This window comes from Prunus mume, linkage group LG3 (genome assembly GCF_029339155.1).
Source record: "Prunus mume cultivar Tortuosa linkage group LG3, ASM2933915v1, whole genome shotgun sequence".
NCBI lineage: Eukaryota > Viridiplantae > Streptophyta > Magnoliopsida > Rosales > Rosaceae > Prunus > Prunus mume.
In genome coordinates this window covers 16,998,754-17,023,332 of record NC_142700.1, presented here as the reverse complement: position 1 = coordinate 17,023,332, position 24,579 = coordinate 16,998,754, and the positions used below count along the sequence as shown (strand labels likewise).

General features: G+C 37.1%; 2 protein-coding genes across 6 annotated transcripts; both read left to right on the top strand.

The window, feature by feature from the left end:
- Nucleotides 1–749: 749 nt before the first annotated feature.
- On the top strand, nucleotides 750–14,517 carry LOC103326417 (uncharacterized). Of its 5 annotated transcripts, none has more exons than XR_016125118.1 (23): nucleotides 750–955; nucleotides 1,321–1,542; nucleotides 2,127–2,157; nucleotides 2,289–2,473; nucleotides 3,073–3,232; nucleotides 3,669–3,765; nucleotides 4,258–4,427; nucleotides 5,518–5,684; nucleotides 6,119–6,307; nucleotides 6,490–6,576; nucleotides 6,736–6,816; nucleotides 7,944–8,087; nucleotides 8,302–8,384; nucleotides 8,594–8,732; nucleotides 8,829–8,912; nucleotides 9,181–9,342; nucleotides 9,426–9,513; nucleotides 10,180–10,257; nucleotides 11,847–11,913; nucleotides 11,982–12,093; nucleotides 12,464–12,580; nucleotides 12,667–12,723; nucleotides 14,141–14,517. XR_016125118.1 is itself a non-coding variant. In XM_089048077.1 (23 exons), exons 1-23 carry the CDS (start codon nucleotides 845–847, stop codon nucleotides 14,273–14,275), a joined length of 2,757 nt encoding a protein of 918 aa, XP_088904203.1. In that variant the 5' UTR covers nucleotides 755–844; the 3' UTR covers nucleotides 14,276–14,517. The 5 variants fall into 5 exon arrangements, 2 of the variants coding, with proteins under 2 accessions (XP_088904203.1, XP_008226852.2); XR_016125117.1 differs by having other exon boundaries at nucleotides 3,666–3,765; XR_016125116.1 differs by lacking the exon at nucleotides 14,141–14,517 and adding an exon at nucleotides 12,191–12,360 and having other exon boundaries at nucleotides 751–955; nucleotides 3,666–3,765; nucleotides 11,994–12,093; nucleotides 12,667–12,690.
- Nucleotides 14,518–17,702: 3,185 nt separating this feature from the next.
- Nucleotides 17,703–22,772, top strand: LOC103326418 (SWAP (Suppressor-of-White-APricot)/surp domain-containing protein). Its single transcript, XM_008228632.3, has 4 exons — nucleotides 17,703–18,134; nucleotides 19,154–19,311; nucleotides 19,756–20,577; nucleotides 21,197–22,772. Exons 1-4 carry the CDS (start codon nucleotides 17,852–17,854, stop codon nucleotides 22,673–22,675), a joined length of 2,742 nt encoding a protein of 913 aa, XP_008226854.2. The 5' UTR covers nucleotides 17,703–17,851; the 3' UTR covers nucleotides 22,676–22,772.
- Nucleotides 22,773–24,579: the final 1,807 nt, after the last annotated feature.

Genomic DNA, 24,579 nt, shown 5'->3' with positions numbered 1-24,579 from the left:
AGTAAAAAATATTGGAAGGAGAAGAAATGGTATGAAGATTTAGTGTGGAAAGTGAATAAAATTGTTAGGTATTTATAGGGAAAAAATCCAGAATTTTTTGGTATTTTTTTTTAAAAAAATTCAGAATTTTTAGCCAAAAACATGAACCGTCAATTTCGGAAAAAATGATCGGGCGTCTGGTTGCGACATATGGCGCATGCCCATTAGATTATGTTAGGGATGACATCAGCGTGACATCACGACATCACCGCTCTCGGGTTGAAGCCAGCGAAACTGCCCTTGGGCTTGCCCGGGTTGGTGGGACCTGGGCTTGCCCGGGCCTCTTCTCTCACGCTGGAGCCGTTTTGGGCTTGCTCGGGGGGCCTCCTGCTCGGTTTGATGCATGCGCTGGAGCTGCTCTTAGACTGTTTGGGTGGACATGCTCTAAGTCCTTGAAAAGTATATTAACCAAGACATTTATTTATATATATTAATTGTTAACACATGAGTACTAATTGGGTATATATTATTTAAAATGATTTTATGTTATTGTACAATGAAATTTTTATTTATGTTGGTGATTAGAACTTAGATACATCTACGGTACAATGTATTTTTGTGACTTGTTTATGAGAGAAAATTAAATTATGATTTAATAACTATATTCTTGGGAAAATGTAAGATTTAACAGACACTTTCAATTGACGAAAAATGCTTTCTCCACGACATGACGTTTTCTAGTTCTTATGGCCATTTTCCCAAGAAAACGACATCTGGCCACAACGGCAAACGGCCGTCGCGATACCACCTTTGGCATCTTTCTCCACAGAAAAAGAAGCAGCAAGGTCTCATAGTTTGCTTCGCCATGGAGTTCAGACCTCGCAATTACAGTGCCGAAAGGCAAGCCCACGCGCTTCCGCGAGTAAGAGCGGACGATCACCCTCTCTCCGCTCCATCGTCTCTACCTCACCTCCAGGTTACAATCACATCGATCATTTATTCAAATTTTCGTTATTTTGTTACCTCTGCCATTAAGCATCTGTTTGGTTGCATAGAAAGTGTAGGAAATTCAAATTCGTGATCGGATATAGTAAAACAATTTTACTTGCTTGAGCAATTTGGTTTGTTAGACAGACGTGAGCTTGAGGTTGAGCTATCATCTACTTGAGCACAATTTGTTTTTTTTAATCATAGATGGATGCAATGTCTCATTTGTATTCTCCAAGTGTGAAAATTCCATGTCAAATTATAGTAAATCTGATTACTTCTGTGGTCTTGTGCTTTGATTATGATATCTTTGAAAGTCTTGGATTGTTTAGAAATTGCAGTATTTTGATATAGGTTGAGGTCGTGGAACATGGGAATACGGAGTTTTTTGACCCGCTAAGAAGGTCCGATAACAATGCCAAAGCTGCTAGAGAGGATTTAGTAGACATTGAAACCAGTTCTGGGGCAGGGCTCTCCAGTGAAGCTTCTATTCAAAATCCATCTAAAGAATGGGCCTCTTTTAAGAGATCCCTGGTGCAGAGGTTTCCAGTCTCCAAAACAGTTTCAACTTCTTCAGTAAGCATTTCATGCTTCTTGATTTTTTTTGAGTTCCACATTCTGTGCTATATTCAAATTTTGTGCAATCTGCTGTGGCTTGATGGTATCTTGAGTAATTTTCAAGCTAGTATATCTGGGTTGCCTTTGTGTCTGACACCATTTTCAATTCTGTATATTTTGTAATGAATTAGAGTTTGGTTCTTGGATGAATGCCACTTCAATTGTTGCTAGCTAGTTTTCAAAACAAAAGCATGAAATATCTTAGCAGGTGAGGCTTATGTTTCTGACATCGGTTTCAGATTCTATATGTTTTTCATATTGAAATAGAGTTTTATTTTTGGGTTTCCTGGATTAATGTTACTGCACTTGTTGCTTGCTAGTTTTCAAAAGTATGAAGTATGCTATGGGAATTCAAAATTTTCTTATCATATATCTCTTTTATAAGCTTCCCCATTCATTAGCTTTTTGATAAATCTTTATATTTTTCCCTAATTGGTATTATCATATTTTAAAGTGGCCCAGCTATTCCCTCTCCTTATGTCCCTTATTGAAAGCTGTAACCTACCTTGTAACCCTTTTTTTCCTTTTCTTAATAATTACAGATGTCCGATGTGATGGTGAAAGGCAGGAAAAGTATGTCAGCCTCCTTTCCTTTGTCTAACTACAAAGTATCATTTTCACCAGCTTTTTGTTGCCAATACTCGATGTGTTAAAGCAGCTATAACAATCACTTGGTTTTCTTTGTTAATGATGTGAATTTACAGCATATGAGAAATCTTCAACAAGTATGCATTTGGAGGAACTGGACGATCCGGAAAAATTTGCAGAAGAGGGTGGCAAGGTCATCACAGGGCAGGAATATGTTTCTCGATTGCATGAACTTAAAGCTGAATTAACTCGTGCATGGCATGCTGATGATCGTGTGACATCCTTGAAAATATCAATAAAAGTAATTTTATTATTTTTTGTTGATAATTCGGTTTGCACAATGTATCTTACCTCGAGAGAGTTTGTGGTATGAAAAAAGATTACATAGGTTTACTATTTCATTATATGTTGAAAACTTCGTTGCATCTTCATCCTTTACTATGAAATCGTTTATGAAGTTACTTAGCGATATATGTGCTTATACTCGAGCTTTAATATTTCCATTTATTTGGCATAAAACACTAGATTTTAGCCGTAGCCTCTTATGCAAAAGGTCATTTTTTTATGAGTTCTGAAAGGTCAACAGGTTAGATTACCAATTCATGTTAAGAATCCATCTTGTCTGAGAATTAGGCCATTCCGAAGTTAATTTAGCTATACATGTTTATAACTCAAGCTTAAAGTTTTTCCTTCATTGCACTACATAACCAGTTTTCTCATTTCCACTTTTATGTAAATTTAGTTTGTCTTAAAAAAAAAAGTTTGATAGGTCCGTGGATCATATTACTAATTCATGTTCCTCCATCTTGTGAGAGAAATAGGTTTAGGCGTATATGCTGCTGCTTCTTTGTGTAAATGTTATTACCTTTTATCATTTCTAAAGCAATTTTCTTTTGACAGGTCGCTAGGCTTTTGATGGATACATCTATTTTACAATGCTATCCTACACTCTTTGCTCTTGCTACGGATATTTTGGATATGCTTGGGGATATGGTATGGGAACGCATCAAATTGAAAGCTGAATTTGATGAAGATGAAACCAAATTCTGCTTCTTACCAGGTATTGCTGTTAAATTTCTTCCTCTGTGTCAGTTGTTTTATTTTCCTTAGCAGCAATACTTTTGAAGTCTTTTTGTTTGAACCTATTTCTAGAATATGTCGAAGTACCACATATTTATATGCTGGTTTGTATGGAATAAATCTTTATGCATGTTGACATGGTTGAAAGCGAAACTTAACTTGCCTGATCATTTTGCAAAAAGCAGACAAAGTGGACTGTCATATACATAACTTTAATACAGGACGCGATGTATCATAGATGCCTTGGAGAACTAGCAAACTTATCTGCCAGTCTTCCTTATCTCCACTATTGGTTATCATTTTTGTTTGCTCTCCTAACATTAATTAACTTCAATTGGTTTGCAGATTGTTGGTGTCGTTTTACTGTATCAGTTTTATGATGTTTTTTTCCTGAAGTTTTGATTGGTTTACGGCAGAGAACTTTTCAGCAAGTGATGTTTGCTCTGATGCCAAAGAAACTTGCAAGAACTGGTTCTGCAAAATTGGTGCTGTCCGAGAGCTTCTTCCACGCATGTAAGTTCTTGTTCATTATTTTTATGATTTTTTGTTCATTCTCTCTCTCTCTCTCTCTCTCTCTTTAAAAATGCTGTAGCAATGCATGCAGCCTTTTGTTCTGTTCTAATGATGTTGTAATCTTTGGTAGTTTTCTTTAATAAATAAATGACCATGCATTAAAGAAACAGAGAAGGGTACAGGAACAAGGATGAGACTTTCTTCTGGAACAAAATGAGAAGGAAAAGATTTCATTAATATTTTGAGCTTAAAGCCTTAGATATTCTAAATAAATAAAAAAACAAGAACCAAAACTGGGATAGGGTGCTATAAGATCTCAGTACTTGATTGTTACTGCCTGATTGACTTCCAATGTTTTTGATCAACTTTCTTTCTATGCTCTTTTACTTGTAGTTTCTACGTGCAAGAATTTCCTTCTTGCTTCTTCCTTCTGTCACATCCCCTTTTTCTAAATATGGAATTATCCAGGTATTAATTTGATATGAATTTCAGTTATTTGGAGCTGGCATTATTGCCTTGCTGGCGTTTCTTGGTTGACCAACCTCTTGACAGTCTCCGGCGCTTGGTAATGATGACGAGAGGGTTAGCAGATCCATTGGCATCTGCCTATTGCCGTCTGTATATGTCCCATTGTATGAGGAAGTTGCCTTCACATGATACAGGTATATATTTTCTGTACTACATTTATAGTCACAACACAGCTGATAAATTTACTGGTGACTGGTGGTGGATTGATTTGGTTCAATTTGGAGAAAAAAAGAAAAGAGAAACAGAGAAGACAAGAATAATGCAAATAGGATTAGTGAGGAAGGACACGACTGTTCGTGATGTGCTTTCCCAGTAGCACTTTGTGGCAGAAGGGCATAGATAACTGACCCAATCAGATAGGTTTAGTGACCTGTTGAAATAAAAAATATGTATGGCAGAACACAACTCATCTCACCAAGACACGTGGCCTGTTATATGCTTATTCTCATCCATTCCAATTTCCAATCATCACTTTAATGCAATTGTAGGTAGGAGTTGTCTTGAAACAAAAATCCAATGTTTAGTAAGGTGCAGAGAAAATGGTGGACTGTAAACTGAATCAAAATTTCAGTTTGATTAACTTCCTTTTTGAACTAAAATAGATTGATGTTTGGGGTGTTTTTCAATTCATTTATCCTTGTTGCAAGGGGCTTGCAACTCTAGTGGTTAAGAGCGTTTACCCCTTGCACCTGAGGTCCCAAGTTGAAAACCCCCTTTCCCTGTCATTTGATGAAAAAATTATTTTTCATCATAGTTTTGTCAGAGAACAACCTTTAGAAGAGTCAAAACTGATAATGGTTGAATGCATAAATAGCCGCTAGAAAGAATTTTTTGTTTTGCTCTCAATACTTTATTTATAGTCTTTCTTAAACGTTATTTTTTTGTTGTTGCTAATTTCAAAAATTATCAGTTTATTTTGGTGCTTGCCACTTCTATAGGTGATAAGGTTTACTGACCAGAAAGTTTCTAGTATAGGTGAAATCTAATTGTGCTCCTGCTTAAACCAAAATTATGCTAAAACATGTATAACTTGGTCTCAAATCTATAAAATCATTCATGCATTCTAGCCTAGCTTGGACCTCAGATTGATAGAGTTCTTGAATAATATATATTTGAACCTTCCGTTGGTAAACAACATCCTCTTACTATTTACTCTTACTATTTACTTCTAACAGTATTAATAATAAATACTTTACAGTCTCATGTTTGGCAATTATTTTACAGGATGCCTGCTCACTTGTGCAAATGACTTCAAAATTGTGTTGATGCGGGTCATATCAGCAGAGGAAACCAGTCATGGAAATTTGAGTGACAACAAAAGATTGCTTGTCGGTCTGATGGAACCCACCATTGAGTTTATCATGAAATGCATATTTAAGAACATGTCCGAGGTATGTACTGCATGTAGTAATAATACTTTGTTTTCGGCACTCTATATTAAATGGCATTATTCAAAATTCCATTGCCCTGGATATATCTTGTTTTGAAAACTTATGTGGTATTGGTAGTGCATGGTGCTTTAGGATTTAATAAGCATTAATATGCTGGTATGAACCCTTTGAAGTAATTATAAAGCAGAACATAATATTATACCATTTGAACTATGTCGGATTTGTTGGGAGTCTCATATTCATTGTGCTCACTCCAAAGCCTTCTTTCATCTCTTAAAAGTTTTAGAGAATGTTTTTGAATATATCCAAACATGATGCTGGTGTGAGATGAATTAGTTGGTAGTTGAATCTATCAAATCATGAATAGCTTTTGTGACATGAAGTAGTAGTCTTTATTGTGTAATGATGTAGTCATAATTTTAATCTGTTGAAAGAGACAAGTAGGTGATGTGCTCGTTGAGCTTGGACTTGGGGACAACCAAGTGGAGTTGTTTGGAAGGTTCCCATATGTCTCAATTGTTCTTCATCATCTACTCAAACAACTTCCATCGGAAGTAGTTAGCTCAAGGGCTGTGGAGATCCTTCGTCTCATTGAGTTAAGCAATGATGATTCCTTTGATCAGGTATTGTTCATTAGAAGGTGGTCAAGTCATAACTTTGGAACACGTAAAGCATTGCATTATTGATGTGTCGCCCTTCCTGGGTTAATCTGGATGTTAGGTCCAAGTTTATCAATGAAAAACCGTCTTCAATGTGCAGTTCTTGAATCATCTCTGTTGCTTTTTTTTTTTTTGGGTTGGGAAAGTGCTTGAATTACAGGTTACTTGGATTTAGGCTGTGTGAAAGATCTCAAATTGACACTGCCAATGCTGTGGTGGACAAAGCCATCCAGGTATTTAGAGGGATCTGTTTCCAGTTGCTTAGTTTTTATTTTTCATTGGTTATTTTACCTTTTCTTTTTTAATATTTAATAGTGCTTCATTTCTAAGGAATCCGGTTAAGCATTTTTATTTTAAACTTAATTTATGCATTTTATTTGATGATAAATCAGGTTATTGTTCATTATGATGGCCTTGATGAGTACTTGAAGGTTGCGGATGCTTATGTGGATATTATCCTTCAAAATCATATGGTGCGTCTTAGTAGGTTTTCATATTTATTAGACGAATCGAAAGTTCCAGTTGGTTGTAACACCGTTCTGGTTGACTGGTTCTTTGTTTACTTTAAATTAATCTATTTGTTGTTGTTGTTGTTGTTGTTTTTGGGGGGATATGAAACAGAGAAATATGATATTACTTGAAAGTGATCAAGCAGTCCACCAAAACAAAAACAAAAAAACTAACAGAAAACCCCAAAAAAACCAATTAGCAACTCATTGAACTCTTATAAACAACACTCTTTCAACCTTCGTATTTCTAAAGCTGCCTCCATAAGCAGTTGTCCTTATTGTTTAAACTTTGAGGAAGTAAGCTACAATAAATATTAGGCTTAAAACCCATTAAGACCCATCCCTATGTCTACTTGTAGGCGTGCTTGACATGTGAGTTTTCCATGTTAGAGAAGGAATATACAAGTGGAGACATTAAGATTTGAACCAAGGTTTTGTGGACATTCGAGCTCCAATACCATGCTGGAGAATTGCCGGAAAAGCTTAAATTGTAAGGAATTGGACCAACAATGTATACTCAACTTAAATTGTACTAAAGTGCAGCACTTTAGGTCTTGCGCGGGTAAGTAAAATGGAAACTAACACTTTGTTAAATCATATTGTCTAAGAACAACTCCAATTTCTTGCACAATTTAAATCATAATGCCAAATGTAATTTGTAAAATGAATAGTGACTTTCTCCTAGTTTTGATGTAAGTTACACCAGAAAAAAGTGGAGTGCTTGTACGGACTATGAAGGGTAAAATAAAAGATTATGCAGTTTTGAGTTTCCTTCTCATCTGTATATATCAAGGGTAATTGATAAGAGAAATTCGGCTTGCTACTTATAGACTTAAACACTATTGACAATTCCCCCCACATTTAGTTAAGATTAATGGGCAATATGACGACGTTGAGCTGAGTTAATTGGAATGTCTTCACTCTCGGGGTTTTTTGGGACTTCTCTTCGATGTTCTTGTTATAAGATTTTTATTCTAACTGTAATATTTGTTTTTTGTTAACTTCGCATTGATGAATGCAAACGTGTGTATACCACATTAGTATCTACATGTTGTCTCGGTTTTCTTCCTCTGAATCTAATTATATGCCAGGATGACCATCTGAACTCCATTTTAGAAGGTATTTCAAAACGAGCATGCAGTGAAGAGATTGCTGATGATGAAATGGCAAACTTGCAGTCCATCTTGGTGAAGCTTCTTTCTTATTACAAGGATTTAGAAGACATATTTTCCATGGTATGCTTTTCCTTGTACTTATGGTGTAGCTGGTTTCCTGGTTGTATTCTCTCTCTCTTCTCTCCCTCCTATCAGGCAGTGTTAATACTATGATGGCAAGGAATTTTAAAGTAATGATCACCTTGCTTGTAGTTATATAATTGGTGTGTAGTTTTGAACAATAAGATCTTGTTGAACTACCCATGGGTAATTAGTTGTGCTTTTTATTTTGTAGAATCATTTTCTCAAGATCTTGGATCTAATGTATGGAAGTTCACGAAGCATCGTCAATATGCATATCCTTGATATAGGGATAAGGTGCCTTTTTAGTTACTTTATATTCATTTTCTACTTTATCTACTTAATGCCTCACCTCACTGTTATTGTGCCTTCTGAAAGACAAACATTTTCCGAACTTCAGAACTTTTTGAAACTACTCAAATTAGATTTTTCTTTTTCTGTATATATGAATGATGTGCCCTTCAATTTCCTGGGAGCAGTTTAACGCTTGCTTATTCATTTGGCAGGAATGGTTGTATACGTGATCCACGAACCATACAGTTTCTTCTTGAAATTTCTCAGGCTCTACATCAGGACGAAAATTTTGGGAATCTAAAAGATGATACTAACCAACCAGCACGTTTGATTTCTCAGTTTGTATCTCTGGTGATTAATTTTGAACTACATAATAGAATGTTGTGACTCTTTTGTGGTAGCAATTCGTATGATTGTCTGGTATTGATTGTTGCTCTTCATTGATAGGTTGATTATGGGGTAGAGATGGAGAGTCAGTTGGCATTCTTAGTTGAATGTCGTGGATCTTTTGGTGGCATTCGTGGGCTTAAGGTTTTTTTTTATTTCCTGATTATGTTTTGTTGTTAACTTCGACAAGTCCAATATCTGTTTTTAACGATACTAGTGATTTGATTCTATGTAACTGCATTGAACTGTCTGATGATAAGTTTGGGTTGAAAGACGCAATGATGAGAAGTACTTGTTTTAATACCAACCCGGATAATTTATCGGAAGACAATTTTCCATAATATCAAATATATGTACTTTCATTTATATATATTCCTTTCTACTGCTAATTCAACACTTAATTTACTTTCAGGAAACTCTTATTCACTCCAGTAATTGTTTAGCGATTAAGGCTTTGAAAGATGGGAATAGGCATCTTGGTTTTGTAAAATCCTGCATAGCATTTTCTGAAGTCACATTACCTTCTATTTCACCCCAGATTAGACAGTTAAATCTTTATCTTGAGACTGCAGAGGTAATGTTTTCTTCTGGTGTGATCGTGTTGTTGTGTATCAACTTAACCATATATTTTTCCTCATTCCTGCATTAATAGTTCAGGTAGCTCTACTGGGTGGCTTAATTTCCCATTCGGATGGACTGATTGATTCAGCAATCAACTCTTTGCAAATTTTAGATGTACTGGATGGTTAGTTAACCCTTCCTTTAAAGTGAAATTTTCATTTGACAATAGTATATTATTCAGAACCACCATTCTAGAACCCTCTCTTTACCCCCTCTTCAATAAAGTTTTAAGGAGTTGGTGCGACTTACCTCCTCCATCAACCAAGCATGCATTCAGACATGATTTGATGCCTAATAAATGGTCTTCAGTGATATGCCACAGTATTGGGCAGACAAAAAAAATTCTGTAGATGTATTGAGAGAACTCTCTGTCAATTGCAAAACAAATTGTCCAATATACTCTTGTCCAAAACTGAAGTACAGTATGGTAACAGGGCATTGTGCCATTCTGGTTCCTACATATCAAACCTACTCTCTTCCTACTCTCTTCCTACTCTTAACTCCATCACATTGCATAACTATGTGTGCATGATGATCACCCTATTGTACATGAATGTGGTGTGACATAGATGCATGATGCCCCTTGATGCTATTGATCACATTAACTTTCACAATCAATGGCCCCCATGCTCAGTGGTGCTCCATGCTAGAAAATCTGTGTGTGTGTGTGTATATGCTGTTGCTTATTTTCATTTTATGCATATAAGCTTACTCTCTCTCTTTCACATTCCATTGGGGTCATAGCATTTGAATTTAAAAAGAAAAAGAAAATTCTGGTTTTCTTGTGCAGGCTCCAGAACACCAATTGATGCTGACGGAGTACTCTCCTCAATTCAAAAATTATTTAGTCTCTTGGTTATGGTTCCAGGTTTTTACGATCTTCTTTTTTCCTTCATTTCCATTTTGCTTGTAGTTCTGTAATATCTCAATAACGTGTAGATTATATTGCATCTGTATTTTATCTTTCTTCTGGGTAGTGTTTTGAGGAATGCCTGCAAATTGTTTTTGGGTAGTCTTTTGAGGAATTCCTGCAAGTTAAAAATTGTCATGCTTCTTATAAATGATTTATACAATGACCAGAAAACTTGGAAAAAATAAGGGAAATTTGCACAAATACCACCTGGACTATTAGGGGTGTGTGCATCTACCACCCAATACTTTTCTTTTGGCAGTTGGCCTCCTAAACTTCATTGTTACCCATTCCCCACAATTTCATTATAAATATCCAAATTTGTCCCTCGAATAAATTAATGAAAAAAAACACTAAAATAAAAAGAAAAACATCTCAGCCCACTCAAACCCTTCCCCTCCCAGGCAGCCCCTCCACCGACCACCCCCACCCCCTCCCTCCCCTTCCCATTCTGGCCCCTCCCAAAAACCCACCTTCACGCAGGCCCCCCTCTCTCTTCAAGTTTCTAATTTTTCTCTGATCTGTTTTTTAATGAAACTCCTTTCTTTTTGTCCTTGGATTCTCAACTTCTATCAAATGCAAGTACAGATAAATCATATATCAAGACCTTGTGCCATGTAGAACAAGTCAAATACAACACAAGTAGTTAAAAAAATTCAATGCTTCATGTGTCAACAATAAAGAAAGGAATTAATCACAAAAGAGGCAATGGTGCTGTGTGTAGGATAAGGTTGTGTAGTGTGAGTGTAGAGAGATTGGCACCCATTGTTGGGGTTAGTGCTTTGCTTTTGGCTTTGTGTGTGTGTGTGTGTGTGTGTGTGTGAGAGAGAGAGAGAGAGAGAGAGAGAGAGAGAGATGGGGCTGGTAATTTTCTTTTTGAATTTTTTCTTATCTTTTTTCGGTCCAACAGAAAAAATTTGTCTTCTAATTATTGAGGCAATTAACGAAACTGTCCTCGTAGAATGCCCATGTGCACATTACATGATTTAACAGAAAATTGGATGGAGGTGGTACATTAACACTAAAAGTCAAGTGTGGGTGGCAAATTGTCAAAAACAATTATTGGGTGGTAAATGTATGCACCCCCAATAGTCCAAGTGGTATTTATGCAACTTTCCTGAAAAACAGTAATGGAAGTCACACTGTATGCCAAAGTCATCTAACTTTGGACTATGTAAAAAAGGGTGACAGTACTTTATTTTTTAAAAGTTGATTCTTCTATTAAGGAGTTCAAACATTTTCATAAAGGGAATGCTAGAGAGACCACATTATTGTACCACATTGTGTACCACCTCTCTAATAGAGGTAGGGCTCACCGATACAAGTAGGTCCCACCTCTATTAGAGAGGCGGTAAACAATGTAGTACAATAATATGGTCAACCTAGCATTTGCCTTAATATTTGACAAATTATAAAACATGCCGAAGTATCATAAACTAATTAGCATTGTCCATTCACTTTTTGAGTTTCTGAGTTATCACCTGCCCAATCAAATCATATTAAGTAACATTTTTATATCTTTTATTTTGTATCTTTTCCAAATGAAGGTAATCTTGAGCATGGAGTTACGTACTTACCAAAGAACTTGGTGTTGCTGATCAACTCACAGTCATGGTGAGCCTTAATGTTGAGAACCTTGCATCAATTTAATTTGTACATACTTATTGTTTTGATGTTGTAAGATATTGTTATAGGATGACTCCAAGAATGAGGGTGAAATTTTTTTGTGCAATTGTTTCACTGTTAGCGGCACTATCTCAACAAAATCTTCCTTATCATGCAGATAATGGAAAGGTACACAATTCAGTTCTTTGTGGAAATTCCTAGATCTCAAAAGTTTGCATTTGTCAAAGTTCTAAAAGTTAAAACAAACAATATTCTTAAATGCCAGGAATGCCTAGAAAATGTGGGAAAACTGTAACATCCCACATCGACCAACGGAAAGGGGGTGATGTGCCTTATATGTACATGCCCACCTCCATCTAGCACGAGGCCTTTTGGGAGCTCATTGGCTTTGGAGTCATGGGAACTCATTGGTCGATGTGGGATGTTACAAAAACGGTACCTCTGTGTGCACTATCTTGTGCTTTTGCTATAGGTCTTGTATTTCATGTGAAGTTTCGTTATCATGTGGCTGCTAATATACTGTTTTTTATTTCTTCAGCTTCTAGGAAATGACGTATTGTTCTTTGGTGATTCATCATATCAGCATGAGCTTGCCTCATTGTGCCAGTTTGTTCTTCAAAACCTGGTTGATGCTATTCAACAAGAACCTTCCATGGTAACAATGACTTTCAATATGGGATTTCCTTTTTGCCCTTCTATTTTTGTGGTGCTGATCTGTGGCAGTGATTGATTAAAACTTAGACTGCTCGTGGGAGCATGGCGCTTGAAGCTTGCAACTGCATTGCATCATCTTTGATTGTAAGTTCCAATGAAATTGCTGAACTGACTTTTTGGTAACCTTTTTCGTTTTTATTTCTTTGTTAGAGAGAGTGAAAATATATAATGGAAAGGAAGGATGAAGATGGGTGAAGGGAGGGTGGTTGGAGGGATGAGGAAGAAATGAGGAGAATGACTCAAACAAAAACTTTAAAAAAAGTAACTTTTTTAATTTTTAATTTTTTTTTTTTTGTTTTCATGTACATTTCTCACACCTCCGACCTCTCTCCTACCACCCTAACTCCACCCTTTCCTCTCTCCCATATATTTCCCCATTATCTCTAACCAAAAAAAAAAAAAAAAAAAACTGAAAAAGAAAACTGAAAACCTAAAACGATAATGTTACCAAAAGGGCCCAAATAACACAATAATTCAGTTCACCAGTGGAAGATGTACATTAAATGCCCTACAAGTGTATGTATGCATGTGAAGTGGGACTCATGAGTGGCTGGACGTTGATCTTGTGATGCTTTCAACTTTGATTTTCTTCCTTGTCACACCTCTGAGGACTGCCACGAATGGAACTTTAAATCCAGAAAAAGGTTCTAATATGATGGCTTGATCACATAAATCTTGTATTTTGTACCGTATGTTTGTCATAGCTGCCTAGAGGTGTGATAGTTTTATGGTGTGTTTGGATGGTGAAAAGAAACTTGGAACTTTGACAGATTTAGAATGTCTAGAATGCCATATACTAATTTCCTTATTGGGATTCATAAAGAAAGAAATTCATAATTGTACTTGGAAAAGAGCTTGGAATTTAGGGGTCATGCACCTATAGATTGATACCTGAACATAAAGATAAACTTCAAACTCCGTATGTAATTCCATTATTCTTCATAGGTTTGCAAAATAAAAAATTTCAAAAATTCTAGAACATACCATCGTTTTCAAATTTCATAGTACTCTTGTACTCCATCCAAACACATTCCTAGGCTCCGAGTGTCTTTTGGCTGCATAGTCAAACATTTAGCTCCTGGGTCCAACTCTTATTCGAAAGTTAATTTTCCTGTTTCCAAAACCAACCGTGGCTGGTGGTGGCCTTCAGTAACTGTATGGGGATCTGGAATTCCATATTCGGCCTCCAAAACCTGCTCATAGCCTCAAATGCTTAAGATAACCCGCTACTAGAAGCTATTGCTCAAAAGCTCTACGTCTTATTGGAGGCAATCTATATGATTAGCTTCCTACATTTCCCATGCTGATGTGGGGACAAACCTGGCTGAGGCAAATGCTGCTTAGGCAACTTTTGAAGAAAATGACTTCCTCTTCTTCGATCGCTGAACCAATTTAATGTCTGCACCTTTGGTTTCTTTGGTTTCTTGGACTTTCAAATCATATACAGTATTCATTTTCTCCCCTCATTGTCTTATTTGCTTTTGTCTACTCTATTTGGCAGCTAAGTCAGGAAATATCTTCAATTTGCTCCAAACTGATAGAGACTGGGAAGTCATGTTTGAGCACAAACAATAGACATCTGCAATCGACAATTCAATTTATTGATCACTTGCCCCATTCATCTGTTGCTGTCTGATTTTATGTGAATGTCTTCAGTTTGCTGTATCATCACTTGGCTTGGCGAATATTTACCATAATTCGTTGACAGTGGCATTGTAGAGTAGCGGTTAGAAACTACACAAATATCTGTTTATACTCAACCTATACATGTGAGTTATACAAACACAACGAAAAGCTTGTAAAATTGTAACATGCCAACAGAACATACACAAGCCAAAGCATTTTTCCATGAGTACAAATTTGGTTGCTCTTGTTCTACTTCTGAATAATGAGTTACAGTTTCGTTTTGAAATTTGCTGATTGTGGAAAAAATATTGGTTGGAACGTCTTCAAATGAAACCTAAGTTCATCAAATTTATTCAGGCCCAAAAAAACAAAATGAAAATAACTCAATCAAATCTTTACTAATCTAAACCCCAAGATTGATACCGTAGGGGACTTGGTTAGCTTAGGAATTTCTGGCATGTGTAGGGGCTTTTTCGTTTCGGCAGCCATAGATGGGCCTGGGCTGCTGTAAAGAGCCAAATGTGTGAAATTGCGCCTGTGTTTGAGTTCGAGGATCAGACCTTAAGAGTGCTTCAAAAGGGTAGCTAAGCCTTAGGAAGCACCTTAGTCTTCTTCACCAATGAAACCAACAGTTGCTTATAGATAAATATTATGGCTTGACATGAGAAACTTGTGGCATGGGAGCTGAGCATTCGTGAGTTTAGCATGAGAGAAAGAAAGCTTGGGTTTTCTATGAGAAACGGAGGCTTGGAGTAAGGAGGAGATAGAATTTTGAGAGGATTTGTTGATGGGAGATAGGAAGAGATTAGGAAGAGGAATGGCTTGAGCAAGTTTTCAGCAGCTTGACGAATCGTTAGGCTCTGTAATGGCTTGACGGAATAGAAAAAGGGAAGTAATCCAAGGATGAGAGGTGAAGCTTACTCTCTCTGGATGTATTTATCAGAAAGAGAGGAAGAAGATAGAAGCATGGATGGCTTTAGCAGATTTCCAGCAGCTCGACAAAAGTTTCATCAGGCTTCTGGGTGACTTGACAGAGGAGAAAAAGGGAAGCAATAGAGCAATAAGGCTCGAAATTGAGGTGTTCCAGGGATGAGAGGTGATGTTTGCTCTCTCTAGATGTGGGTTTTGAGAGAGAAAGGAAGAAGATGGAAGAACAAAACATGAAATTGAAGGGTTCCAGAGGGGATGCTTGCCTTTGATCCCTTCTCATGGTTGCTGGGAGGCTTGCAGCAACCAAGGTGAGTTCCTTTGCTGGGTAGGAAGTGGCTCCTTTTATAGACACTGGAAACCTTAATTTTGTCAAGCCTCCCTCCCCATTTTCTTCACTTTTTTCCATTTAAGCTTGTTTGGTGAAATTTCCCTAGCCTAAACCCATAGACAAGCAGCTTTTTGCAGTTCCAAGGTCCTCAGGCAACTGGACTCCTCCATGTGGGTGAGGCGCCACCCACTTTTGCTTCTTGTTTTCTCACTAAAGCTTGAAAAGGAAAGAATGGGTAAGGGTGCTTGTAAAAAAGGTGATCAGCATATGGGCTTGCTTGGTTTTGATGGCTTGGCTTCGATCTGGTTTTAACAGATCTGGATATTTTCACGATCTTTGGTGGGCTATTGGTATTTTGTTTCCAGTGCCTGTGAGTTTAAGCTGCTGGAAACAGCCTATTTGATCAAGGTGTTGGATATTTTGGCTGATGTGGGATTTTTCCAAATGTTTGCAAGCCATTGGATATTTTCCTAAGCTATTGGGCCACTCCTCCTCTCTCATTCTTATCCATATGTTTGGGCTCAAGAAATGAGCTCGAGTGTTGATGCTCCAAAGCAGCCCAAAACTTACACTTCTTGGCCCATCAATGGGCCTCGTGAATGCTCGTAATCATCCATACCATAACATGCTCAAAGCCCCAGCATTCGCGTGGCTTGGGCCCACTTAAGCTTGTAGCGAGGTGTGTTGCTTATTTGCTTAGCGTGGCATGTGTGCAAGTATATATGACGAATTCTTGCATACCCAAGTTAGGTTTTTTCCCAAGTTAGGTGTTGTACTAGGCTAGAAATATATTTGGACCCAACCTTGGATTTTTTGAGCCTCAACAGCATGCAACACTCGCACAGTTATAAGATGTGACATTGGGACCCAGCAAAGCAAACCTTGAGAGATACACCAATCCAAGGTTAATATCATCAATGCCTTCAATGCCACAAAATGTTTGTAGATGTTTTGATAAAACAATATTCTAAGTTACTCTAATATACAAGGAGGGAGATCCAACTCAAGTGAAAGGAGTGAACACATTATCTTGATCAACTACTCTATCTCACGTGTCCGACGTTTTCGCTTTACTGTTGAAATTTATCAAATGAAATTTGGTATTTGAATTTATTTATTTTTTGGTTAAAGCCTGAAATTAACAATAAATAAATTTCATGAGTTTGATCAATGGTATAAACTAGGGGTGGGCTTGGTCTGGGTTGGTTCGAGTTTGGGCTCAAGCCGAACATCGAACTGTAGGCCTTGGCTGGGCTATTTTGGAAATCGAAACCAAATCATAATTGATGAAAATCAACCACTTCGGCTAATTGGACTTGATGGGTTGGTTTGGTTCGGTTTGGGTTTTTTGGCTTTTTGAGAGAGAGAGAGAGAGAGAGAGAGAGAGAGAGAGAGAGAGAGAGAGAGAGAGAAGAAAAAAGAGAGGGAGAGATGGAGAAGAAGAAGGGAAAAAAAGAGGGAGATGGGGAGATGGAGTGAAGACGTCGTAAGGAGAAAAAAAATAGAGAGAGAATGACTAATGAAGACAAGACAAACGGAGAGATGGAGAGAGAAGAAAAAGAAAATATTGAAACTATGTATTATATATATAGATATTTATTATAATAATATTATATATATAATATTTTTTTAATACTATAGGTTTGATTTGGTTAAACTGTGATTTTGAATATTGCAAACCGTATACTGAATCATATATTTTGGTTTGATTTGGGTTCAAACCAATGACCAAAAAAATATTGAAAAAAAAAACCAAACCAACCCAAATCATCGATTTAGTTTGAGCGGTTTGACCGAGTTACCGGTTTGAATGCCCAGCCCTAGTGTAAACCTTTAGTAATCTAATAAATGAATAATGAATAAAACATTTACGGGTATAAAATTGAAATCAAATTAAATTATCAGGACGAAAGTAGAAACTCGTTAAACTATGAGGATGGGGATGAAAAGTGTATTCAGTGATTAAAAAAAAAAAAAAAAAAGGAGTTTCACTAAAACACCCAAAATGGAGGTTGAAATTATAAAAAACTCAACATCCAAAACACCTTATAAACACACCCAAAAAGTTGACTTGGGGTTGATTTTTATGTTTATATTTAAATAGTCTTGGGTTTTTATAAATACATGTATAGAATTGGGTTTATTTATAAATTTGTAAAAAAAAAAAGAGAGAGAGAAAGAGTCAAAATAGGTCCACCTTGTCCTTTGTCGAATCCCGACCCTTGAGAAAATCACAATTAGGGTTTCTCCTGGTTCCTAAATCCTAATCCCATCTTCTCTCTCTGTGCTGTGTCTCAAATTCCTACCCAATACGACGGTCGCGAAGAAATGGATCTAGAGGTGGTGGGCCGCCACGCTCTGTTCTTCGACGACGACGCCAGCGCCTCGTTCGTGAACTCACGCGACGCCCTCGTCGAGTGGAACTCGCTCTTCATCGACCGCTACGATGTTCGCCACCTCCTCGCCGGCCCTCTACCCCCTATCACGCGCCGACGACATCTCACGCGTTCATCCTCCTCGCCGCCGCCTCAACCTGATGCCGCTCTCGAGTTCGAGCTCGATCAGGAGCGGTACCTCGATTTGCCATCGCCGTCTGAAGAACCAGAACAAGGTAAATTAGTCCAAATCAGTGAAAAAGTTGTTAGCTTTTATTTTGAATTTAAGTAATTGTTCTTTTTATATTATAGTTTGGATTGATCTGCATTGAATTAGTTAAGTTTTGGTTATTGAAACATAAGGAAATGATACTTTTAAGGGAAGAGAGTGGTGAAGCAATTGCTTTCATATTCAGGATGTGTTATTTGGTAGATATTGTTTGGTTTCTGAGAAGAGGGATGTTGTAGAGGAAAATTAAGGGGTAAAAATTAGTTTGTCAAGATAGCACACGGGAAATAGTTGCATTAGTTTTATGCTTTATAGATGAATTTGCCATGCTGCTGTTTTGTTTGGTGCTTAGTAAGGTTTCATTAAAATCAAAATAGTTTTTGCACTTGAAATGCATTGGTTTTTAAGATTTTCCTGCCTGGTAATGTGGTTTTAACTTGCCGAGAATCCAATAAATACGTAAAAATTGTTTGTTTGCTACATGAATACAAACATTTATCTGCCTGAAAATAAAGAAGAAGGGATTTGTGGGCTTAGCTTGATGTTTGGCGTGCAACTATCAGATGGTAATAGTATTCATGGTGATTGAATTAAGTGTGGACTTTGCTTTATGAAGACCCCCAGAAGATATTGCCCCACATAGACCTTAGATCTTGATTCATTGGCCCTGTTGTTTTGTATCGCAATTGGAAATGAGCCAGATCCTGAGAAGAGGTGTTCTTTTCTTGCCTCATTTTCTGGGGGCTGAGTGTAAGACTATGATTGAGAGACGGAGTTTGGTGACTATCTTGTATTAGTGCTATTATTTTTGCATTATTTTTTCAATTTGCAGGATGGAATATAATTTGCAACAGTTGCATATATCAGAGACACGAGTAAGAATATTCCTTATCTAACTGTAGCTTTTCTTGTTATTTTATTTTGCCTCCATGTTTTGTGCCAGTTGGCTGTGTGTATCAATGACGCCGCTTCAGGTAAAATTGATGTTTGTAAGAGATTATGATTATTAAGCCTTTTATGTCCCAGATACAGGTAATGATCCAGAGCAGGCAGATGCTGGTGGCTATCATACTGTTGGCTTCTCATATGGAAACCCAGATGAGTTCACTGAGCAGAAGAATAATGATACTGAGCCTGTTTTTCAACCAGCCTTTCCAGTGCCGGAAAGCTTAATTCAAAACCTTGTAAGCCTACTCCCTCATGTTTCCTATTTGTCTCTGTACAACTTCATATGACCTGTATATTATTGTTTGTTTGATAGTTAACAAATGCTGCCAGATGATAATTGCTAGGGTGCATGTGTTATTCTAAGGCTTACCATGTCTAAGTTTCAGATGCTCGGAGAAGGCATGCAGTTCTTGTGACCCAAGGGGCTGTGCAGGTGGGATTAGGATTGTAGAAATTTACTGAATCTTTACTGCTTGTGAGCAAATTGGAAGGAACATATCTTGGTAGAGTTATGTTTTCTGATATTTGTGGTTATCTGACATATTTGAGGTTCAGAGTGTTTATTTTAGGTATTCTTTTGCGGTATTTATTTGTCTTTTTATTTTGAGGTGAAATCTGCATTTGTGGAATTTCTCCGTGTTCTGAAAGATTTTTTTATTTTCCTGTTTTGTCTCCCTTAGCCTCCAACAGAAAAGTTACATCAGATCATTGCAAGAACTGCTACATTTGTCTCCAAGCATGGTGGGCAATCAGAAATTATTTTGAGGGTGAAACAAGGAGACAATCCTACGTTTGGGTTCTTGATGCCTGATCATCACCTTCATGCCTACTTTAGGTTTCTTGTCGATCACCAAGAACTCCTGGAGTATGATACTGATGGAAAATCTCTAGACGAAGAGAAGAAAGCTGATGGTGGGATTGACCAGACAGGTGGTGCATTGTCTTTGCTTGGTTCTGTATATGGGTCTGGAGAGGATGAGGATGGTATAATTGAGGATGCACCTGAATTGGGAAAGATCAAGTCCGTCGAAGCTGTTAATGCTGTTAGTGCTGTTAGTGCATCTGTTCCTCATGGATCAGAACAGATAGAATCTTCTGGAAATGTAGCTGGGAAAAATGATATTGTTTCCAAGAGTTCATATATTCCTTTGAAAGAAAAAGTTAGTGTCATTAAACATAATCGCACGGTTAGCACAGTTAAAGGTGGAGCTATTAGTGGGACAAAGAAAGGAAGTGATGCCTCAGGATTGGTTTCCACTGCTGCCAATAAGTCACATGCTCCTGCTATGCCTAGCACACCCAAGGTTGAACTACCCATTTTGGAGCCACCGCCTGATCAAAAGAAAGTGGTTGAGAAAATAGTTGAGTTCATATTGAAAAACGGTAGAGAATTTGAAGCTGTTTTGATTGAGCAGAATTGTAAACATGGAAGGTTTCTGTTCCTTATGCCATCCAACCAGTATCATTCTTACTATTTAACAGTTCTTCAAAAAGCTCAGGAGGTGCGTATGTGCTGATCCTGTAATGTCTTTAATGGTTTTATGCTTTTTGATTGAGTTTCTTTTGATAAAAATGAAAGAATTCTGGGTGCCTTTGCCCCCAAATTTGTGAATCATCCAGCTATTCTATTTAGGGTGCATATGTTCCTCTATATGTCATCTTGTATTAGTAGGCTATTTTCTTAAATTGCCTTGTGTTGTTTATCATTCATGTACATTTTGGATATCAGTTGGAAGTTATTAAATTTATATTTGATAAGAAGAGTAACTCTCCTATGCACATAAGAACTGATGTACATCTACCTAAAAGCCGTTGGGTTGCCAGCCTGCATATGGTTTACTAGCAAACCAAGGGTCTTTAAGTAGATGCAAATCTGTGTACATTGGAAAATTGCTGTTTGTGAGAATTTGTAAATTTGGCTTTTGTGAGTTACCAGAGAGTTTGATAGTGGTAATTGTTTGAAGTCTAATTTTTAAGTGCATATAGAGTTAAATCTATGTTGTGAAAATTTAGGTTTGTTTATGTCATTCTTCCTTCACATTCTTTGTTGTTAGTATCTTACTGATTGATGCTGCATTGTTTCCATATTACTGATATTTATGACTGTCTCTTTTCCTACAGCCCAAGTTACCTGGCAAAGGATTGGTTTCTGAGAAGCATGAGTCAGTGGGGCATGCAGTGGACAAGAAAACTGCTAAGGAAGGTGATACCGCCTCATCAGGATCTGCTGGTCATGATCTACCTTTTGATTATGACAGAAAAGAGAAATTTAAGATGGTAATTAGCAAGTTAAAGAAGGATGGACATGATCCGCCTACTAAAGCTAGCGAACCTCAGTCTGGAGTCAGTCTGGATACAGCTGCAGCTATTCTTCAGGCAGCCACAAGAGGCATCAAGAATCCGGGTGTAGAGATATTCCCAAAGTCATCGAGTGTTATAAGTCAAGGCCATAGCAATGAGGGTGGGCGAGATTTGAGCTCGGGGAGTCTACATACATCTCAACTTCAAACTTCCGTTCAAAAGGAAATTTTTTCTGGGGAGCCTCGCATTCCCGTCCCTGTTGCCAAGGCTATTGCAGAGACGGCGGCGCTTGCAGCCGCAAATGAGGCTGATTCCTCTGAAGCATCCTTGACCAGAGAGCAGAAACTGAAGGCTGAGAGATTGAAACGAGCAAAGATGTTTGCAGCCATGATAAAAAGTGGATCTGCACCATTGAAAAGTGAATCATTGCGTGGCTTATCGGCTGAACCACCAGAATCTGGGATTTCCTCTTCAGGTAATGAGGTTGTAAATCTTTCAGCCAAAGAAAGAGAAGGCAGTTCAGTTCCATTAGAAGCTGATATTTCAGATAAGGTTGAGGAGTTTGAGAAGAAGCTTTCTGTTGATGATTGTAATGAGCGGCGATCAAAGAGGAGCTACCGTGCCAGATCTAAAAGGCATGAAGGAGAAGAAGAAAGTGACAATGATTTAGAACAAAAGGCAGAGGAAGAAGAAGATAAAAGGGTTCACAAGCACTCGAGGAAGAAGCGTCGGTCTCATCATTCTTCAGAACATAGTAGGGATAGGCATAAACACAGAAGGCATTCCTCTTCTAAGGATAGAAATTCTCGGCACCATCATAAGAATGACAGTTATGATGATGAGAAGCATCGGCACTCGCGGAGGAGGCATAAGAGAAATACCTCTGATGATGAACATCAGCCTCGAAAAAGGAATAGGCATGATAGTTCGTCTGATGATGAGCATCGGATTTCCCGACGAAGGTATAGGCATAGTGACTCTTCTGATGATGAGCACCAGCATTATAGGCGGCGGCATAAGCACGATAACTCCTCTGAAGATGAGCATCTGCACCACAGCAGATCGGGAAAGCATAGGAAACCCGAGCCTGAAAAAGAAGCGGATTTAGAAGAAGGGGAGATCTATACAAAAGTAGATCAATCAAAAGCTAGTGAGGGTGATCACGCTAAAAGGGAAGCTTCTGTGGATTTTTCAAAGTCGCATCAAATTGGAAGAGCTCCATCTCAGCCCTCTCAAGCTACTGAGGTCTCGGATGATCTCAGAGCCAAAATCCGTGCCATGTTGATGGCAACCTTGTGAGAAGGGCACGATTGTAGGTTTCATTTGTTGTAAAAACAGTTAAAACAATTTTTCATGATTTTATCTATAACCCGAATATCATTATTCTGAGTTCAAACTGCAGACTGCTGCCTATTAAGTCCTATCCTAGCCCCTGCTTAGGACTGCTGTATCTTCAAGCTTTTCAATTTACAGAAATCCCAAAAATTAACGTAACATATATGTAGAACGGATCAATTGCATAATTTGTATCAAGTTTTTGTTATTCGCACAAGCAAATTCTGTATGGTACTTATATCTCCGCTTATTTTATTAATTTGTTAAAAACCTTTTAAGATAACTGATAAATTTTTTTAATTAACAAAAGAAAACGAAGGTGGCGACTGCAACCATAGCTGGTATGTTTTGTATATGGTTTAGGTTTTAAAGAAATAAAATGTTTAAAAATTAAGGATTAAATACCTTTTTGGTCACTGGTTTTATATGAAAATTCAATTTGGTCATTGAAAAAAAAATTTAGCCAAGTTGGTCTGTGTTTCCCAAACTTAATGTATAGACATTCTGTTAAAGTGCAATTTTTTTTAAGGAAGCACGTTCAGTTTCTTCCTCTAACTCAATGAGTTAGGGTATATTGTGCTATTAGTGTTTAACAAATTAGGGGAAATCTTGAGTTTACATCAGAATTGCATAATTTGCATCAAGTTTTTTGCTATTCACATAAGCAAATTCTCTATACGTTTATTTTATTAATTTGTTCAAAACCTTTTAAGATGACAGATATTTTTTTAATTAACAAAAGAAAACAAAGGTAGTGATTGCGACCATAGCTGGTATGTTTTGTATATAGTTTAGGTCTTAAAGAAATAAAATGTTCAAAAATTAAGGATTAAATACCTTTTTGGTCATTGAAAAAAAATAGCCAAATTGATCATTGTGTTTCCCAAAGTTTACAATTTATAGACATTCCGTTAAGTGCAGTTTTTTTAGGAAGCACGCTCAGTTTCTTTTTTAGGAAGTACGTTTAGTTTCTTCCTCTAACTCAATGAGTTATGGTATATTGTGCTATTAGTGTTTAATAAATTAGGGAAAATCTTGGATTGAAATCAAAATTGTGAGGTACAAGCAAGCAAACAACAAGCAGACATGTCAGATAAATCCATGCATCCACCCTTGACGCAAAAGCGCTTAGCAAACTCAAATGCACCTGTGTCAAAAATCAAATATTTTTGAGTTGAAATTGGTTGAAGACACTGGTCATGGATTGGATGCTATATTGAAGCCTGAATCAATTGAGTGAGAACCGTATTGTCATTTCGGATGACAAAGAGATGTAATCGAGGTGATAGAACACCAAAATATATTGGTAAGTTGTTGATTTTATTTTAATTTGGTTTGATTTTTTATATTTTTATTTTTCTTATACTTCATAATTTTGATTTCAACTCAAGATTTTCCCCAATTTGTTAAACCCTAATAGCTCAATATACCATAATTTGTTGAGTTAGAGGAAGAAGACTAAAGGTACTTCCTAAAAAATAAAAAATAAAAACTACAATTAACGAAAGATAATGGAATGTCTATAAATTATAAATTTTAGGAACACCATGACCAATTTGATTAAATGTTTTTCTCATTGACCACATTGAATTCCAAAAAATTATTTAGCCCCAAAATTCATGAGGACAAATTTTTTGGAACCGAGTATAATGAGCGAACTTAAGGTGGGAAAACTGGGAACCGTTTGCACATAAGATCATATGCCAAAACCATTGGCTTAACAGAATTCTCTAGGAGAAGAATGAAGAAAAGAAAAAAATAAATGGTCTTCATTAGTCAAAGGAGAGGAAGCCTAGTCGGAAGAAGGTCAGTCATGCCAAATCCGAATCTTACTTGCATTGAGCACCCTAAATACTTGTTTTTTGGGT

Coding starts and splice junctions, on each gene's coding strand:
- LOC103326417 (XM_089048077.1), top strand. CDS start 845: ATGGAGTTCAGACCTCGCAATTACAGTGCCGAAAGGCAAGCCCACGCG. Junction 956..1,320: donor CGTCTCTACCTCACCTCCAG/GTTACAATCACA, acceptor ATTTTGATATAG/GTTGAGGTCGTGGAACATGG. Junction 6,817..7,943: donor TTATCCTTCAAAATCATATG/GTGCGTCTTAGT, acceptor ATTATATGCCAG/GATGACCATCTGAACTCCAT.
- LOC103326418 (XM_008228632.3), top strand. CDS start 17,852: ATGGATCTAGAGGTGGTGGGCCGCCACGCTCTGTTCTTCGACGACGAC. Junction 18,135..19,153: donor GTCTGAAGAACCAGAACAAG/GTAAATTAGTCC, acceptor TTTATGTCCCAG/ATACAGGTAATGATCCAGAG. Junction 19,312..19,755: donor AAAGCTTAATTCAAAACCTT/GTAAGCCTACTC, acceptor TGTCTCCCTTAG/CCTCCAACAGAAAAGTTACA.